The 20,980-nt window shown below is 33.1% G+C and overlaps 3 protein-coding genes across 3 annotated transcripts in view; 1 reads left to right on the forward strand and 2 right to left on the reverse strand.

The window, feature by feature from the left end:
* Positions 1-874: 874 nt before the first annotated feature.
* Positions 875-3,764, reverse strand: LOC118039367 (receptor-like protein 6). The gene has a single exon (XM_035046058.2). It carries the CDS (start codon positions 3,741-3,743, stop codon positions 1,002-1,004), a length of 2,742 nt encoding a protein of 913 aa, XP_034901949.1. The 5' UTR covers positions 3,744-3,764; the 3' UTR covers positions 875-1,001.
* Positions 3,765-14,114: 10,350 nt separating this feature from the next.
* On the forward strand, positions 14,115-17,098 carry LOC118039365 (protein EIN6 ENHANCER). Its single transcript, XM_035046056.2, has 4 exons — positions 14,115-14,275; positions 14,488-14,677; positions 15,156-15,223; positions 16,797-17,098. The coding sequence occupies exons 2-4, from the start codon at positions 14,506-14,508 to the stop codon at positions 16,926-16,928; spliced, it is 372 nt and encodes a 123-aa protein (XP_034901947.1). The 5' UTR covers positions 14,115-14,275; positions 14,488-14,505; the 3' UTR covers positions 16,929-17,098.
* Positions 17,099-20,809: 3,711 nt separating this feature from the next.
* Positions 20,810-20,980, reverse strand: part of LOC118056124 (uncharacterized) — a 1,656-nt gene continuing 1,485 nt past the window's right edge. Inside the window, exon 3 of the mRNA XM_073405196.1 lies at positions 20,810-20,909. Coding sequence (XP_073261297.1) covers positions 20,810-20,909 — 100 coding nt within the window. The remainder of the gene's footprint in view (positions 20,910-20,980) is intronic.

Genomic DNA, 20,980 nt, shown 5'->3' on the forward strand with positions numbered 1-20,980 from the left:
CCATTAATAAGAGTAAGGAAACTAGTTGTTGTCGACACACGCAGCTAAAGTAGTCAAGCTAGCGATAATAAATAATTTTGAATAGTCATGTTTGAATCTACTACAACTAAATGAGAATTTGCTCCAGATAAATTACATGGATGACCTAATAGATATATATATATATATATATATATATATATATATATATATATATATATATATATATAAACTAGTGGGATAAGACTAGGCTTAAGAAGTGGTCTGGTTATGCCAAACCAGAATAACGACTCATAAGTGTCTTGACTTTTAATTCAACCATTAGATTGCATTTAAATTTTTACAAGAGTTTACGGAGATTATTTTCCTTTAAGTCGCATGGAATTGCTACTCCGACCATCAGATCTTTAAATTTTGAAAATCTAGCACCGAGCTTCTATTTTTGGCTATTTTTTGTTATTTTTCTTGTTATTTTTTTATTTCATGTTAATTCTTGGATTTTATACTTCTTTCCTTTGTAATTTCATATTTTAATTTTTTTTTCTAGTTGAGGTAGAGTTTTTTACTTATTTAAGTGTAAACCTCCTCAGATTTTATTATTGTTAATTTAGAAAAAATAAAATTCATAAACTTAAAATTCATATTTGCAGTCGCTCATTAAAATTCTTGGTTATTTTATTTTATTTTTTATTATTTGTTATTATCTTTATCTTACGCATGCATCAGTAACTCTCCAGTCACATATTATAGCAGCACGAATTATATTAAGATTTCTTTCATCTAAAATTCGTACTATAGACTACTAGTGTACACAAATATTCAACATACTATATGTTGCATTACTAATTACTTTAAAGACATCATCATGATATTTTTAGCACGTTACATGGACCATCCAAGAGAAACTCACTATTAACCTTACAAGTGAAAATTAAGGGGAAAAAAAGAAAAAAGAGAAGGAAGAGGAAATACGAGAATACGAGATAATACAACAAACTGGAAAACATCCTAATAATTAGAAATCAATTTCTACGCAGGCGAGTCTTCAAATTTTGACCTCTGTTCACAAAGTAATTCTTCACCAGCCATTCATACTTCCTTGTGTTCATAGCGCATCCAAGAATCACTCCAATTACCAACCCGGTTGCATAACCTATCACCACCACCTTCCAACCAAATTCAAGTGGATATCCCGAGCCCTCATCTTCTTCAGGTGCTGGCAGCGAGTCCTCGCCATTTCCACAGTTTTTTGATAAAGGCTTTCCACACAATCCTGGATTCGCATCAAATGAAGTGTTGTCAAATGTCTCGAATTGGTTTCCCCTTGGTATTGGACCTGATAGAAGATTGTGAGACACATTAAAGACCGCGAGGAAGGTGAGCTGTGCAAGTTGGACAGGAATCTCTCCCGAGAGTTTGTTCTGAGAAAGGTCCAAAGCTTCAAGCCCTTTCAAGTTGGACAAGGATGGAGGGATGCGACCAGTGAGAAAGTTGTTGGAGAGATTGAGCATATGAAGTTCTTTGAGATCTCCAAGGGCATCTGGAATTCCTCCTTCAAAACGATTGCTTGAGAGATCAATAGCTGTGAGAAATTCTTGGATCTTCTCATATTTTGTCACCACACCTTTATTGGTCATTGTCATTGAGTAGTCAAAATGATATGTCATTACATACCCTGGTAATTGAAAACTTGCGTCTACTTGCATGTACAACGGGTGTTCTTTATAGATAGTTTTCATGGCAGTCCAATTTCGAGAGTATTCAATTGGCAACTTACCCAAAAAACAATTACCGGATAGATCAACAATCTGCAACCTCTGGAATTCAAAGTCAGCTTTAGGTTTCCCAATCACGCCATGGAGCCTATTGGATCTCAAAATCAGAACCCTCAACTCTGGCAAAATACCCAACCATGAAGGGAAGACATCATTTATCTTGTTTTGTTCGATATTGAGAATCTCTAGCTTGGGACAATTGGCTAATGATTTTGGTATCTTCCCTTCCAATTGGTTTTGACTGAAATCGATTGCCCTCAATGCGCAGTCACTTGAGAAAGCTTCAGGAATGTCACCGCTGAAGCTGTTGTTGTGTAGATCGAGTACTGAAGCAGAGTTACTTATGTTTCCTAAACATTGCGGAAGCTTGCCACTCAAATTGTTGTTTGACAATTGGAGGATAACAAGAGATGTCAGATTGCAGATTGCTGGTGGAATTTCTCCATTTAAACGGTTGTCTGAGACTTCATAAATAATGGTGGAATGTGGTGGGATTGGAAGGGCTCCATCAAGCTTGTTGAAAGAAAGTCTCAGACATCGTAGATTATTCCATGGAAGAATATCAACGGATTGCTCAAAACCTGTTAGTAGGTTGCCTCTGAGATCTAAACTCCAAAGAGTTTCGGTGCCCAAGTTCATAAACCATGTTGGTATGTGCCCCTCAATTTTGTTTCCACCGAGTTCTACATACTCCAAGTGATTTTGACCATGTAAGAAACTTGGAAACTCGCCTGATAAATTGCATCCACTCAAACTTAAAATTTGAATGTTTTGCAGAGCAGCACTATCATTGTGGTTGCCAATCACAGACAAATTATTGTCAGATAATTGGAAGGAAACAAGGCTTCTTGACTTAAGAAGGCCAAATTCTACAGTGCCACTGAATAAATTTTTTCCTAGGTTAAGGGTTTCAAGATTGGGAAGCCTAAAAATAGAATCTGAAATTGGACCGTGCAGTTTGTTGGCACCAAGGCCCAGTAAGATTAATTGGGTTTGGTTTCCTATCCAAGATGGAAGTTGACCAGTTAATTCATTCACATTAAGGCTTAACTGGGTGAGCTGAGTCAAGTTTCCAAGACAGGATGGAATCTCACCGTATGAATTGGTTCGCTTAAATCCTACAAAAGTGAGTTTGGTTAGATTACAAAGCCAATGCAAGGTTCCAGAACTGAAATTATTAGAAGAAAGCGACAGGTAAGTAAGTTGAAGAAGGTTGACAAAAGTAAAAGGGATTTTCCCAGAGAAATTGTTATGAGAAAGGTCTAGATAGTTCAGTTTCGTAAGGTTACCAAGTGAAGATGGTATCACCCCTGAAAAATTACTTTCAGCCACATCAAGCTCTGTCAAAGATTTGAGGTTTCCTATGGATTCCGGTAGCTGACCAGAGAAATTCGTCCCTGCAAGCAACAATATTTCAAGCTGGCTGCCCGACTGAAATTCCGGCAAATATCCAGTGAGATATGGATTATACCGGATACTAAGAAAGCGAAGGTTGGGTAACTGGAATATACCCATGGGGAACTCTAAGATCTCAGCTGGAATTTGACCCGAGAAGCCAGACATTGAGAGATCTAGATCAAACAGCCTTGAGAGATTTCCAATCTCAGAAGGGATTTCAGAGTTGTTGAAGTCGTTGTCAGCAAGATTCAGCCTTCTGAGCTGAACAAGGTGGAAGAGGCTGCTATTGGAGTCGATGGAGCCATAAAGGCAGCTGCTACTGAGGTCAAGGCCGATCACATGACCAGAGTCCCTATCGCATTCAACACCATCCCATGAGCAGCAATCACCGCTTTCTCCATCAACTTTCCATGATGCAACCTTCGGATAAGCAGAAGGATCAGAAGAAGCGGACCTATGAATGACAAGGCTTTCCTTGAACTGTAACAAGGCATTACCCTCCTCAGCTTGGCATCGCGGCTGCATGGAAGGAGAAGAGTGACAAGCTCTATGATGAAAAAACGAGAGTAAAAAGAGCAAAAGCATTCGCATAGTTAAGAAACGGACAGATGCTGGGATTGTTTTTAGTAGATAATCTTTATTTTTTCATAATAAGCAAAGAAGTGAAATAAAGCAGTTTATATAGACAAAAATATTCAGTCTATTCCATTGTCTTGTTGGAAAATTAAAGTAGTCTAGGCCATTGTCGGAAGACTTTGGCGCTACTGGAAGTCTATGTATTGTCTTGTTTCGGTGAATTCCAGAGCAAGGTGTGGAATAGACAAGGGCCCATATCACCTATTAACATGGGATATGGTTAGTAAGATATAAATGCAAAACAAATAATACTGCACTGTTTGTCCTCGTACAGATCAAGTGCATTCTTGATGCATATGAAACAATATGGAAAAATAACAAATATAAATAATATCTAATTTTGTTGAATAAAATTACCATGCACAAATTTAATTCAAAATTTTATTATTAAATATTTCTTTTTAGATAGTCTCTTGAAATGTAAGTTAAGCAACCCTATTTATTCTAATGTTAGACCTGAATTGAATTATAAAAAATAAAATTCCTAATTGAAATTAAGTATAATAAAAAACACCACAAAAGAAAAATATTTTTTAAAACTAAATAGGAATAATAATAGCTAAAGAAACAAATATTTTTTTCCTAACATGTTGAAAAGAATTTGTCCTTGAGTTCATATTTTTCTTGCCTCAATCTCGTGAATGTTTAGTCAAGACTTTTCAATCCATTTTCTTTCTTTCTTTCAAGTGTATAATAATTTTAGATTTTAATTTCAATCCCTTCATATTAAAATTTGCATAACAATTAGCAATTATTTATCTTTCATTAGCTTCTAGAGTAATAAGGACATCATAGATCACATCATCATTACAATTATTATCATTGTTTATGTTATCATTATCAACATAATTATTATCAAAATAAATATAATAAATTGATCAAGAATATCAATCCACATTTATTTCATCATAAATTAAATCACCAAAATCTATATGATACTTATCTCAATTAAGAAGTTGTCTCATCTGCTTATGCGTTTGTGATTACTCTCTTTATGATCCTTCAACTTTTTTTTCTTTATCTTTTCTAATTGACAAAATAATTCTTTAACTTGCCTTTGCAATTTTTCACTGTTAACTAACATGGTAATTATGTAATTTGCTTTTATATGTCTTTTATTATTAGTTCATATATGTTTCTTTCCCGAGAGAGAACATCATCATCCACTTTAACAAAAGTATGTTCTATTTGCGACTATCTCTTTCAGTTATGGTTATTCAACATCACACAACAATTATTCACTATGAATAGTTGGGATATGATACCAACTAATGTAATTAAAAAATAAAACAAGAAGCCATGTTAAAATAAGACAAAATCAAAGCCGAAAAGGGTTTCACAAAAAAGTTGAAATTCATGCTTTATTGTTGCAAGCCGAATCAAAAGTTTTTTATGAAAAAATGAATGTGCAGGGGTTTTCAATATATTTTTTGACATTAAGAACAAGTTTTAATTGAAAATCAAAAGGTTGATGTATACATTTAATTAAATAAATCAAAAAATCATATATATCAATAAATACAAAAAAGAGTTGTTAACACTAACTAAAGACTAAGATGAAAAGTTGAGAGGTAGATTTAGATCAAGAAATTTGATCTTTCAACACAGGTCATGGACCTAGTTTGGGGTTAATAACTTTAATTTTGGAACAAATACTTTATTTAATTAAACAAAAATGAAAAACAAACACTCTAAAAAGTGATTAAATAAAATTAAAGCAAAAAATATATATTATGTAGGGTTGCACAAAATGAATGCCCACTAAAATTAGAAAATAATTTGCAATCTTATTCGAAAACCAAATCAAAATTAAACTATGTTTTATTGAAAAAGAAGAAGAAAACTTTTTTAAATTTATTTATTTAATTTAATCTTAGTTAAAATTAAATACCCACTAGGTCAAGCATCCCACACATGTTTAATTACTCCATTTTAATTAAAAATCTAAATAAATAAATTAAAGTTAGAAAAGGACCTAGACAGCCAGCCCATTAATAAAAAAAAAAAAAGCCACACACGTTGATAGAGGATAAAAAAATTTTATTTAAAAACACCTAATAAATATATGTATAATGCCAATAAACTAGCCTATGAACTCAACACACTCCTAAAATGGTCATAAAAAATATAAAATCAAATAAAAAGAAATTTCTCTTTAAACCCTATTCTACTTTTTTCAACAAGTTAAAGGGTAAAACACCTCAATAGAATACCTATCATCAAATGAAACTTGTTGACACCAAGAATGATTTTTTTATCACCAAAATATGGCCAACCAAGTACTTTCTCTCTCATTCACCATTTTTCAACAAGTTGCTTTATTCTCACCCAATCACAAAACCGAAAAATGAATAAAATGATGTTTTAGACAAAAAAAAATGTGCCAAACTATATGGACCAAAAACAAATTTGCCAAACTCTTAAGCCATAAAATCCTAATTAAAAACGCACTAGACAAACATTGGTTTAAACAAAAAAATCATTCTTTGCCTCATTCACAAATTTAGTCCTTGAATTTTAGTTTTTTTTAGCCATTAAAACCAAAATTGTTTTTGCAAAATTAAGCATCAATCCAATGTCATAAGATTTTATAGACATCTCGATATATAAATAAAACGTAAACCAAAATAAGGTATAAGGTATATTTCCAAGCCAACGCAATGTAGAAAAATGAATTTAAGTGAAGTTTTTTTTATGATCTGGGTAAAAAAAGGACAAAAAAATTACAATCCACAATAAAATTACTCACATGCCACAATGCACAATGCAATTCAACAATAAAAAATCCCTTATCTATAAGATTTTTTAATTTAATTTTAATTTTAATTTAATGATTTTAATGAGTGATTGTTCTATGATGGTATTGTAGTGTACCAGGCTTGTGTCTTGTAGTCATTGAAAAAAAAAAAACATCATTTTAATATAAAAAATGTTTCTCTTTTTTATTGAAAATATTTTTAAAAGTTGTCCAAAAAACAAGTAAATGAGAATAGTAAATAAACTTAACACTACCAGAATTTTACATTTACCAACGGAATTTTCCATCAGTATTTGTACTATCATTTCGTTGGCAATTAATTTTCTGATGGGATCACATACAGAAATGCTTCATCGGTGAATCTTTCATCGGTATTTTTTTCAGTAATAAAAAAATATTATTACTGATAGATTTATTTATGGGAAAAAACATGCTAAAAAAATTTACCCACTTCATTCTGTCGGTATTTCTCTCGAGAGTTTATCATAAAACCGACAAAAATACTGTATGCAATTCCATCGGTGATTATTTAAAAATATTTTTTTAAAAAAAAATCTATTTAACAAAACTAGAAAATAATTAAACTAATATAAATCAACACTCCATAATACTCAGAACTAAGTTGCATGGAAAAAAAAATCAACTCAAACAAATTTGCAACAAATAAATAACAAAAGAAAATAACAACTACAACAAATAAATAAATCAACTAAAAATAACTTCAAATGAAAAAAATAAAGTTGCGATTACTAAGAATTTAAAAATCCTATAAATAAATCAACTAACAATTCATCTCATATCAACAAAAAAAATCCTACAACGACATTCATACAATTATTAAGAACAAAAAAATTTAAAAGTAAAAAATATATAATGAAGAAAAAATAAAAAAATATTATCTTAATGTAGTTGTAAGTGAAGTTGAGAAGAGAAAAATAAATAAATTCATGAAGAATGTTAATTAAAAAAACTGAGAAGAGAAAAAGACATACGTGAGTGTGGAGGAGAAGAGAAGAGAAGAGAAGAGAAAGAAAGAAAGAAAGAAATGGATGTTGATGTTTTTTACATAAGAGGAAGAAGAGGCTTATTTGTTGTGAAATGAGGGATTATAGTTTTTTTAATGGAGCATTTTACCGATGAATAATTAAATATTTATATTTTTAATCATTACATCAATGATTCTGTTTGTAATTTTTAATTTAATCAAGAATTTTCAAAAATCGCCAAATATCACCAATGACTTTTCAATCTGTCAATAATTCCATCTGTAATATTCAATTTAATCAAAAATCTTCAGAAACCTGTCAAATAACACTGCTAACTTTTCAATCCGTCTGCGATTTCATCTATAAAGAACAGTAATTAATATTGTAATTAAGAAGTGAACAATTCCAGAGTTCTATGAAAAATACTAATGGAAAATTCCGTTGGTAATTTCTTTTGTAATTGATATGATTAACAGTATCAGGGAAAAGTGAACAATTTACCAATGAGTTTACGAACAGATTTATTGACGATATTATATCATCATTAATTTTTTTTGGTATAAAATACATGTCATTGTACTTTTTGGCTTTGTTTTAATTATTTTTTTCCACTGTAATTTCATCGGTATATACCGAGAGAATATTTTTATCAGTAAAATTCATTATAATTTACTGACAAAAATATTTTGTCAGTATTTTCATTTGTGTTTATCAATTTTCTAGTAGTGTAAATGAGTAAAAGGTTTTAAGTTTTTTCTAAACTATTATTGTTGTTGTTGTTATTGTTGTTGTTGCTGTTGATACTTTTACCAAAAGTATTTTGATAATTTTTTTCTATTTAACAAGTAAAAGGTTTTAATTTTAAAAATCTCTAGTAATGTATGGATTTCCTTTTCTTAATGAGTAAAAGATTTAATTTTTAAATAAGAATTTTTTTATTCTTAACATTAGTCTATTGGAGAAGTAAGGAGTGCACATAAATAGTCTTTACTACTATTGTCATTGATGATACACATAAATTTTTTTAAAAAAAAAATTCTTTCTATGGCTGGAATTTTCTACTCCAACATCAAGTTTGTTTATTCAATCTTGTCCTGATACACCTTTCTATGTATTTGTTTTTAGGTTTTTAAGAATGGTGAGCACAAACTTTTCATGCGCACAATTTTCTATGCATACATAACCTTTATTATGCATAACATCATTTTTTATAACAATAACATTGCCCATCACTAATATTTTAACCATTAGCACTCATAGCAAAACAATCATGGTATGACACAATAATAAATGAAGCCACCATGGCTAGCCAATGTTAGCACAAAATTTTCTTCATCAATGATACATCTCCTTCTTTATGAAAAAGAGTCCAAGCACTGAGTGTATAAATATACTAAATTACTTGGAAAAATCCAAATTTCATTATTGGTCAAGCTCAACTTAGCTATTGAAAGTTGAAAATATACATTTACATTATTGGCCTTAAAAGCTAGTTATGTCATAAAAGTCGTCAATAACCAGTCATGATACTCTACCATTATAGGCCTAGGCCATAAACTCTTCCTCTCCATGCATCTCTCTTTGTGCATTTTCTTTTATACACATTACACTTCTCTTATATTTGGAGGCTCTCCTGTTATTTTAGATGAACGTCCAGCCTCCTGTTAAGTCTGTCGATACACGACGTTGCTCGGTAGCTCTAAATTTTTTTTATTAACAAAAAATTAATTGGGAAATGAAGATTTTATTGGACCATCTAGTAATTTGAGGGAACTAGAAGTTCCAAATTAGACACTAGTCTCAGATATTTAGGTACTGGGTTAATTATGATTAAAGAAAAGTAGACACCACTCTTAAATCATCTTTTCAAGTGAAAGGTTACCTTTATTTATGTTTATGTTTATGTTTAGTTTATTCAAATGCTATAATATGTTGAGCTTATTTGCAATTTGTTTTAGGGTTAATGTCGGTCCCTAAAAATTTAAAAATAATTTTTATAGGAGACACATTAAAAATTAAATCAGTCCTTAAAATTATAGGACTCGTTGAAATGTTGACATTTAACCCTAAAAAGGAGAGTAACTTCCAAGTTGCAAACAAAAACAAAAACAATGGACATCATATTTTTTTTAAAAAAAAACTTTTAACATCTGTCTTTTTTTAAAAAAAAATGATGAGTTGACGAATAATATTCATTCATGAAAAGAAAGATTATGTTGGAATTTCTAAAAATAGGCATAACCCATATTTGAGAATTAGGCTTTAAACTCTGGCACGATGACGGGATAAAAATAGGTGTTGGACTTGCATCGTCATTCTTCTTTATATTTATTTTGGGTATACTACAAAAAAAAAAAATATATATATATATATATATATATATATAGATACATGTATAAAAAAACAAATAAAATATCCTAAAAGTCCCTAAAATTACATGAGTGCCACTATATGAGAAAAAAAGAGAAAAAACTCTTGAACTTCCCCGGAAATGACAAAAATATCCTTGGTGGCGCGTGTAGCTCACGTACAACCACTATTGAAGGGGGAATTTTCGGCGAGATTCCAAGCCAAAAGGGGCAGATTCTGGTATATCTCGATGAGAAGATTTTGATGATTATGGTGGTGATCATTGATGGTTGATGAGAGAGATTGATGATTTGAAGCTTCGAGTGGCCGAAGATATCAAGACCTTTTTGGAAATATTAAGCAACAAAGTTGATGAAAACTAGTTGGGGTTTACTTGCAAGGAAAAGATGAGCCTTTCTGTGGTTGTTTAACGACTTGAGGTGACTGAAGTTAGGAGATTTAAGGAGAGAGAGAATCGTCGGTTAAAGGAGAAAGAGTCTATGAGGTTTGCTAAGGTGAGGATGCGAGCATGGTAGTCCAGTGCACTTGGAGCTTGTGGACTGCTGATCACTTCTAAATTGATCTTTTGGCTACGGTTTGCTTGATCTAAAAATTGATTTAAAGGTCCTAATTGATAGATACTTGCTTTTGGTGTGATAAGATGTATTGGATGCTTGGTACACCGAGTGACATGGCAAGATAGGATCAAATGACACATTTTTTAAGGGTTGAGATGGATTTGGGTTTTAATCTAGTGTGGTAAGCCGTATTAAATTAGATTCAATCAAGGGTTCATAACTAATACTATTAGATCTAATAATTAGGATATTTTTGGTGTTTTTTTTAGTTGTTTTTTAAAAAATCAATATCTTACTAGCGCAAAGTAAAACTAAAAAAACATCGACAATATCTTTGAGTTATTAACATTTGTATTAACTGGAGGCACAACATTTATGTTAATGAAACACGACAAGAGACATGGAGCCGCCTTGAAGAAAATTTTCACTTGCACCAACTGCTCTATTGAAAAAAAAAAACTTTTGTATTATTAATTTTTGTTTTATTATATATATACACACACACACACACAGGTAAAACTAAAAACTCAAATCAGTATTAGAAAAACCTTGTTTCAACCGCTAAAAATCAATTTTGATTATCGAAAATTAATTTCAAACACTAAAAAATATTTTTCAACCAGTATCAACCCGGTGGACCTGGTTTCGACCTAAATAACAGTTTTAACCCTAAATGACTTGAAACTCATCCCAGTTGACATGGTTTGACTTGTATTGACTCGATGAACACAGTTTTGACTGAAAATGATGGTTTTGAACCAAAACGGCCTAAAACTCATTTTTTACTCTGATTGACATAGTTTGACCTATATTGGCTAGTGGGATCGATTTTCATCGAAAATGACAATTTTGATCCGAAATGGCTTGAAACTTATTTTTTGTCCTAATTGACACGATTTGACTCGTATTGACCCATTGAACTTGTTTTTTTATGGCAAAAAGGTGGTTGACGTGAGAAAAATATATTTTTGAATTTTAAACTTTTTTCTTAATTTTTTTATTTTTTTGAATAAAAATAAAAATAAAATAACATACAAGAAAATTTTGGAGAATCCAAAATTGGGTTATTACAAAGTCCATCAAAATAGAGACTAGCTCAATCACTTCATTAGCCTAGCCATGATACAGCCATGAAAAATCCATATTTTATTTGATATTCTTTCATTATTTGATAAATTATATCCATAGTTATAATGATTGGCTTAACTGGTTGACTCATAACTTGAGCTACTTAGAGCCTTGGTCCAGTCAAAAAATAAGACAATCAGGGTTGTATTTGGCTCGGGGAGACTCGAGTGACCTGCCAGGTCAATCAAGGACCTGCATGACCCGTTGTAACCCGATAAAGACTCGTCCTTTTTTATAAATAAGAAAATCTATTTATAAATACCAAGACTAACATATTTATCTACAACAAGAAAAAAAAAATTCATGGTTTGGTGCTCCCCAAAATAAACTATTTTTTTCCCTAACAAGATAGAAAATTAAAGTACAAACCCCTAGCTTCACATTTTTTTTTGGGTGGGTGCTCCCCAAAACAAAGCATCTAAAATAGTAGTTTTATTTGAAGGGTAAAAAAAAATTACTATCAAAGACAAAAGCTAAGGCATCAAAGGTTTTTCTTTATCTCAACCCAATCTTATGCATACGAGCCTACTACTTTTTTTTTTTATTAGTTACTAGCCCATATCAAAGTTCACTAATAAACACTAGAGAAATGTTTTATTTTTTCAATATTGTATTGGAAGTCCATTAGTATATATATTTTATATTCACAAGAAAGTTGTACTTTTTCAATGTAGGAGAATTTTTTTTATTTAAATACTTCAACTTAAAAAAAGAAGATAGTATCTTTCTAATATAGGATAAAAAAAATCTTTGAAAATCATCTTTTAAACTTTATTATTTACAAAATATATAGCTTACATACACATAAATTGTTTTTTATTTTTTTCATTTGAGATATTAAAACCTCAAATATATTTTTTAAAATTTTTGTGGATTGATCTAGGTCAACCTATGCGATCCAGGACTAGATCCCTTAATCGGATCAATTCTCAAACCGGATTTAATAACTATAAATATAGCTAATAATAAAATAAAATAGGAAAGCGCTCACCAACTTTCTATATCGTTTTTTCTGTATCCACTATTTAAAAAGGGCAAAGGAAATGTTAGTTACCAAATAGCCCAGTTGAGTGGCCATGCCATTTCTGATTTTTTAAAAAAAGGTTACTACACTTTTCGTTCAATTTGGTTTTGCTGGACAGGGACCCCAGCATTCCCACCTTGTCCGAATAATGTGTCCGAATAATTTTCGACTTGGAATCTCTGACCATTATCAGGATTCTGTTCAGACTCACTGAAAAAGAAAAAGAAAAAAAAATATATTTTGCTTTCACAATTCATGAATTCTCTTGAACCGGACTGCACGTACGAGACTCAAAAGTCACGTGTAGAATGATGTTGTGTTCATGATATTCACGTCTTCTCTCTCTCTCTCTCTCTATAAAAAGTCTTCCCTCTGTTTTTGATGCTACCAAAATACTCTCTCTGCTACTATTGTTATTGCTGCCAATACAATAATAATAATAAAAAAAAAAAAAGGAAAGCAGCTTACCAACCTTCTATTTTGGTCTTTTTGTATCCATTATTTATAAGAGGTGGAGGAAATGTTAGTTACCAAACAGCCCTTAGTTGATGGCTAAATCATTTTTCTGATTTTATTATTATTATTATTATTGATATTAGCAGTCTCCATCTTCATTGACCTTTTGCACTACTTTCAATTTCATTCAAAGTCTAACCAAGTCTTTGTCTCGTTTCATTAAATTCCATCGCAAGATGTCACACAAACTTGTGATGTGGGATACATGTAAAATATTATCATTAATCAATTGATCTAAAAATAATATGGTGAAGGGATTTTCATAGTAATGTTGCATTCATTGCCAATTAAACTGAAGAAACAAATTTCTTTTTTTATCGCTTCAATAATTCTTTATCGAAGTGGTAGAGAAGCTTAGGAGTTAAACATAATTCAATGGGATATTAAAGCATGCTATAAGAATATCTATTGTATTTAAATCGATCGAGGATTCTAAGCAAAATTACATTAGTTAGAGTAAATCAAACGAGGAAATACACTGTAAGGTTGGGTTGAGAAAAGTCACATGTTCAAGCTATAATTAAAATGGTAAGAATTAAATTAACAGTAATAAAAAAATAAAGGAAATAATCAAACACACGTCAACACCATTAACACAAAGATGTTGGGCTTGGTTTTGAGCCCAGGTTATACTCCTTGACAATGCCCTTCTCCTCTCCGTTTGGGCCTTTTCTTTTCCTTCATTTCTTTTTTTCTTTTTCTACCGATTGGGTCATCTATCTTCTTCTTTTCCTTTCTTCTTTGCTGCCCTGTCGGGCCCTCTTTTTTTATTCTTTCTTTGCTTCCTGGTTGGGCTTTCTTTTACTCCTATTATTTGGGCTTAATTTTGTAGCCCTATCACTATATATTAAATATTTTTAAACGAAAACTCAGGTATTTAAAATTAAAATTAAGAAAAGGTGGAACTCAAGAGATCTGGCTTGGAAATCTAACTCGTTGTGTAATAAAATAACCCTGCTTTAAGCAAAATTCGCACTTTCCTGATGCATTAGGGACCTAATTGAAAACATTGATAGTTTGGGATCTAATCGAAGATCAGTTCATAGTCGGTTACTAAATTGAGATTTTCTATGAAACTATAAAGGGGAGATTATTTGTCCGTTTAGTGTCGTGCCCAGTTCGAGCAACAGGGGATTCTGAACTGAGAGGTTCGTTTGCCCTTTCTTTTTGTTGGGTTTCGGATGAAATTCCTGTTTTTTTTTTTAGTTGTTTTTATACTCTTTTTCAGTTTTTTATATTTATAATCTTAGATTATGTTTCTTTTCTTTAAATTTTTACTCTTTTTTATCTAGTTTCTATTCTTTTAAATTTGATCTATAAGGGATAAATCATTGAATTGAGTGGTATTTTTGCTTTTTAGATATAGAAGAGGAAGAAGATGGAAGCAGAGTTGATAAATGCAGAGCTGGTGTTGCCAACACACTTCAGTTTCAAGAGGATACAGATATATGAGAAATACCCAAAGGGACAACCAAGAGGCCGTTGGAAACACCTTAAGCAGATTCTTCAGGCTGAAAATTATCAGAATTGCCCTCCAGATGAACCCAACTGTAAGCTCCTCATTTAAGAACAACCTCCGCCATTTCCTAGCTTCTCTTTTTTTTATTATTATTACTTTAATTCGAAGTCTGGTTGTGATTTGTTTGATATATAGCTGAAAAAGTTATCCTTTGGTGATTTTTTTGGATGAAGAAAGGGAAGCCATTATTTATTGCATTAGCATTCCATTGTTTCAGTATTTGTGGGTTCCTGGGCCCACAAAAGGTGAAATTTGAAGGAAAAATGTAATGGTGATTATTTTGTACAATGGTAGCACCGTGGGGTTTTATAGGGGATTCTTGTGTTCTGCCCGTTGTTCAACAAATAAATTGCATGGTTTAAGTTGGATTTTTTAACATGTTTCTGCAGATGGTTGTTTTTTTATTTTTCTATTTTAAGGTTTTTGTTTTTTGTATTGATAAATTTGATATGAGGCTAGGCTTGATAAGAGGTTAAATTACCTTTGCTGTTTTTTTCCCCCTCTTGCAGATGTTAATATTGAGTCACCACCCTCCATGCACCCACCTTTGAGAATATGCGATATTACAGGATTTGAGGTGCGTGTTTCTGTTGAGATGTGTTTAGTGCTTGAACTGGCAATGAAATTCATCATTATTTCTAGCTCATTTGCGAATAATGCGGCCAACTTGAAAATTTCATATAAATCAGATCATGAATGAATGGGTCAATCACTGACATTAGATTTAAATTTTAATGGATTGAAATTTAGAAATGTCTTTGAGTGTCATCACTGGTTATTTTCATCAGTTGACTCATATCCTTCTGAAGTCCTTTTTATTTTGAGTGTCGGGAGGAAGAGCTACTTTGTGTGTCAAAACCTTGCTTGTTGAATATTTGGTGGTCTCAAATTGAGAGATATCATCAGCTGTTAATGATAATCTGCATTTTATTCCTTGCCTGCTATTCAGCTAAGATACACCTGCTGTCATTGAGGATTAGGATTAAAGTTTCAAATGTTCTTTAGCTTGTTCACTGGAATTGAGGATTAAAGTTTCAAATGTTTCTTTTACTTGACTTCATTGGCCTTGGCATTTTTTTTTGTTAGTTGCATGGTGAATCTTTTTTGGGTTTTGAATATCATGAACTTATTGGTTGCTGTGGATAAACAACTTGGTTGTCCTATTGCCAGTTCAAATTTGGACACTACAAACTATTGGTTGAGAAAAAACAATTGAAGGCTAGATTTGTTTGGCTTCATCTAACCTAAATATAATCCTGTAACTTGAAGGAGGCTTTCCGATCAATTTGCATCATCTAAGTACCTCATCAACTTTCTTTTAGAGTGAGAAGATTATTATGAGCTGTCCATCATTCTTCATATTATGCATTGCCATAATTTGGTTGAGCTACTCTGTTAGTCAGTTGAGCTACTCTGTCTCTTAGTTTTTGAGCTCATCACTTATAATTTGGTTGAGCTTGAGCTTGTTTACATCCGTACAAGCTTATTGTCTTGTTGAAATTGAGGATGGAGGTAGAGTTCCAACAATTGCATAACTCAGACTAAGAACTGGTTCCTGTTTCCTGCTTGGCAATGTTCTTTATTATGTCATTACATGTCGCATCATATTTGTAGTAATATTCTGAGGATGGATTACATCCGAGTACTCTATTGCTTGTTAGAAATGTGAAAACTGGAAGTTAGTGGTTGGGGAAAAATTCTAAGATAGATTTGTTTGACCAGATTTAACATGTAATCTTGCAACTTTGATGAAGCAAATGTGCCCTGGGATGTCCTGGTACGCATCTTTGAAGCTGCCCTGGGATGTCCTACAACTAGATTCCTAATACGTCTGCTTTTGTTTAGCTGGAAGAACCCATGGTGCTGAAGTTTAGATTGTTCAGGATTGAGCATGGCGTTCAAGATTGTGCTGACCTTGTTAAATGTTTATGTTGATATACAAAATTGAAAAGTAAAAAGCCTAGCTATCCTCTGTTCTTGAGTAGCTTGACACTTAGACACCATATGTTATCAATTCCATTCATCCCATCAAATAAAGATTGAACATGCAATGATTAACTGCTACTATCTTGAATGCTATCTGAAACAATATGGAATAGTATACCAATCTCTTTACAGACCCTCTTACACATAGCGAACTTCTTCTGCAGGCACCTTACCATGATCCAAGGACCAACCTCCGTTATGCAAATACTGATGTCTTCAAACTCGTGAGATCACTTCCAAATGAGCATGTGCAAAGGTATCTTGCATTGAGAAATGCAGCCGTTACTCTGAAATAACTTGCAAGAATTCGCCTTGACAATGCTAGCCTGCTCCTGTTTCTGCTTCTGCATGAGATAGGGCAGAGCTATTAAATAGTTTAGCTCGAAGAGATGCATATTTATTGTTATTTGTGATCTGTACTGTGGTGAGATTAAGATGATTGATTGCACCGAACTATGTTTTGGAATTTGTCGGTATGTCTCCTCTCTCTCATTTTCGCTCGAACTATTGTTTGGTTAATGCTGTTCAAATAAATAGCAAGTGCATCTCTCGATAGAATCACCTAATATCTTTAGTGATTTTGGGCAAAGGCAGAGCTGCCTCAATCTATAAACGAAAACACCAAAGCTTCCAAAATTCCAACTGTTGGCGTTACAAACCTTTGGTTTCCATGCTCTGAAAGAATTTTGTTGACATGGCTGGTAAAAACACGTCCTTTTTGTCGGGGATGAGCTCAACGTAAGTAAGCCGTAAAGGTAGCTGCACGAATCCATCTTTTTCTTCACTAAGTTGTGTTATTGATTGAATTAAATGTAAATTGTGATGGCACTGTTTCTTTATTTATTGATTGAATTAAATATATCTCCAAGGATATTGCTTTCAGTGGGAATATGTGTGGTGATAAATTTATGACAGTACAGTATCAGTGACTAAGCTATGCAGTATCATCGAACACCATGTCCCATGCCGGACTGATCATTTGATGATTTGAAAATACCATCGTGCCTTATGCCAAACACAGGTCATCATCACATAGCTAAGAAAGAGCCCTAAATTACAATGCCCTTTTTTATTTGCTTCAACTTAGTGGAAATTCAATAGTGCATAATCACATTCAAGGAGGTCTTCTTGAACATTTTAATCTTTTTTTGCTTTTCTTTTTTCCTGACAGGATGACCTCCGACAATTTAAAAATAAGCAGGCATAAAACAAAACAGAAATTGAAAACCCAGATAGTTAGGATGAAACTCTATGGTCATCATCCTCTCAGAAGTTACAACTTGGAGCAGTTGCCAGCAGCTGTTGTATCATAAACTTTGAGGAAGAATCGTGCCCTGGGGATGGATAACTTAGCCTCGAGAATAGTGCCAAGGGTAGCGATCAGATTCCTCTTAACTTGTTTGGTAATCCCACCCATCGACACTATCTCTGCGTACGCAGCTGGTTCTTTGTTTCCATTGAATGATATGCCCAAGGTTCCTTTAAGTATGACCATCACAAGCTGCATAGATATTCAAGAACATAAAAATCAAAAGAAAACAACAAGTTAACGTGATGAACGTTTTAGATTTTGCTTAGACACGCAAGATTTGATCAAATTAGCCGGCGGCTGCATCGTTCAAAGTATCTTCCACAAGATACACGCTCGCAGACAACACCTGCTATTCCTTTCCTGTATAGCATGCGAAGAATTTGCATGCTTCCAATAATTCTTGTCGAATGATGTCATTGTGGAGGAGCTATCATGACTTCTGTGGCATATGTCATCTTCTGTGCAGCCAATAAGCACTCTTTTTGCTAATGAACGAGCACGTAGCTCAATTGGCAGTAAAATCCTCCACGCTCTAGACTTTTCTTTGACAATGGCGATACTCTAGGACCACTTTTAGCCAGGCCCGCACATCACGAGAATATTCATGAGAAATTTATTATTTACGTTTTTTAAAGAAATTTCAATATTGTACTATAATATAAAAGTAAATCCTATCAACATCCAAGCTAAGCCTAAGGTGCATCCTTATCTTCCATTTAGGTAAAGCTCTTCTATTCTTTTTGTAGCAAAAATTAAGCAACCCGTCACGTTCAAGAGTTGAAAGTTGGGTGGGAGTTTTTTCGAGCTTAGACTTTAAAGAAAAACAACAAATATTTCAATATATTTTTTTATATAAACTAAATATGTTTTGCATATGTCCCTGCATTCCGAGTTATACCAAGGAATTTATCTCAGGAAAAAAAAAAAATTTGAAGCAGTTTCTAGCAGCACGACAAGGAGTCGTAGGTGGCTTATAATTTTCGATAAAAAAAACTAGGTTGGATTGATGCAAGTCGTAGGTGTGAGAGTGACATCATATGTTAAAAAATTTACCCATTTTAACTACTTCGGAGCTTCTTGTCGTCATGCTGGAGAGTGGACAGTCATTCATTTGTCCGTTCACATTTGCTTTCTCGCTTCAACATTTTTCACATACATACCCAGCCGTGAAGCCAAACAAGTTCTCGACATGGCCACTTTACCCACCAAGTATTTATGATTATTTTTTAAATAATTTTTATATTAAATATATATTAATAATTTTTTATTTTTTAAAAAATTATTTTTGATATTAGTATAATAAAATAATTTGAAAATACTAAAAATCATCTTAATTTAAAATATTAAAAATATTTTTTAAAATACAAAAACAAAGTAATATTACAGCTACAATACACTCGAGTGCCTGTAATGTCGACAGCTACAGCCATTGATGCCAAAATGTCCTTTGACCCTCAGCCCACTAAGGAGACCTTTTTCTTGTTGTGTCCACTCAGAGAAGTTACAGCAAAGCAACAATAAGTCCAATAATGCTGAGGAAACAACTTGCAATTATTACTCGAAGACAAAACGATGTGGTTAGGTGACGGCTTACTTCTCTCGTAGTGCCCGAGTTCATCAGTTCCTATCCTATGATCTCTCAAGCATCCATTTTTGTCCGTCGGCCAGGTGCATGCGTGTGGGTGTTTGTTAAATGGATTGACTGTGTCTCCTTCGCTCTAGACGGCTAAAAATCATTGGTGGTCCCTTTACTTTTCGCATGTATTTAACTAGATCATGTCTTTAAATCTGGTTAAATTAACCCCTAAAGTTCATGTTAAAGGCAGTTTAAGGTTCTTCATCCAATCCCCTTACAGCATGTGGCATTCATCTAGCCATTCAATTCATAACCAAGTTGGATGGAATCACCCTTAGCTGAAGGAGAGGAGGTATATTTGATCAAATTTATGACAGGGTGTTTGGCTTGGCCGAATCTGTAACCTAGAAGGACCACGCAAGATTCTTGCCAAATCTTGACCGGCACTGCTCACTTCTTAGCCAAGTTGCCTTTTTTTTAATTTTAAAGGAAAGAAGGTTGGTTTTCTGTACGTCAGGTGGTTAGCCCTTCCTTCATCTGGGAAAAATTAACGGAAATCAAGATAAAATGGCCATGGCTCCTCGGCATTACCCAAAAAAAAAACTTGGATTCAACTTCAAAAAAATGCCCCAGAAATCGAAAATCAAATCCGAAACTATCTTTGCAAGTTGGGTCGAATGGGTTAGGGAGGGTAAAGGGAACGCGATCCTTATTGGAAGGTATCAGATTATTTAACTTTCCATTGGAGAAAGTGGCCTCCTTAAAATACTAACATTAAAAACAATTAAGCAACCGATCCTTCTTTCACCTTTAAGGGTCACCATTAAAGGAAATCAAACACACAACTGGCCTGCAGGCCGACATACCAAAGGGAACAAGGCATGCATTTGGAGGCCACAGAATTCGAACATGAACAAGCAGAAGAAATTGAAGGAAAAGAGAAGTTGAAGGATAGAGAGTGTTTACATGTTCAGGTCTTCGATGATGGAAGCAACAGCTTTTGTGGCCTCGGAAAAGATGGGATCCTTATCAACGTCGTCAAGGTTGACATTGGTGGAGATATAAAGCAAGGCATCTTATCTGAATCTGATCTTTGTGTCTCAGCCCAGTTCTTGCTTCTTCTTCGTCGTTGTAAGAGAACAAAATGCGTGAGAGAAAAGTTCTGTCACAAAAAAGATCAGGGACCTGGAAATCCACACTTGTTGCTTCAAAATCTGAGGCTTAACCCTCCTTATATAACTGAGGAAGGAAGAGTTTCAAAATCAAGAATCCCACACTTGCCCCTGCCCTTATTTCACTGTCTGGAAGCACAAAGCTCGAGCTGGATTGGCAGGATATATGCAGGAGGATGGCAGGACCTGGACCACGCCAGAAGGCAAAAAAGTTGTGCTGTACAAGATTGATCAAGTTACAGGATCAAGTCTAAGTACAGTTTATGTATTGGAGAATTAGACTTATTT

This window comes from Populus alba, chromosome 16 (genome assembly GCF_005239225.2).
Source record: "Populus alba chromosome 16, ASM523922v2, whole genome shotgun sequence".
NCBI lineage: Eukaryota > Viridiplantae > Streptophyta > Magnoliopsida > Malpighiales > Salicaceae > Populus > Populus alba.

Excerpts from the sequence above, each read along its gene's own strand:
- LOC118039367 (XM_035046058.2), bottom strand. The coding sequence starts at position 3,743 with ATGCGAATGCTTTTGCTCTTTTTACTCTCGTTTTTTCATCATAGAGCT.
- LOC118039365 (XM_035046056.2), top strand. The coding sequence starts at position 14,506 with ATGGAAGCAGAGTTGATAAATGCAGAGCTGGTGTTGCCAACACACTTC. Across the intron at positions 14,678-15,155 it reads CCCTCCAGATGAACCCAACT|ATGTTAATATTGAGTCACCA; the intron begins GTAAGCTCCTCA and ends CCCCTCTTGCAG. Across the intron at positions 15,224-16,796 it reads GCGATATTACAGGATTTGAG|GCACCTTACCATGATCCAAG; the intron begins GTGCGTGTTTCT and ends CTTCTTCTGCAG.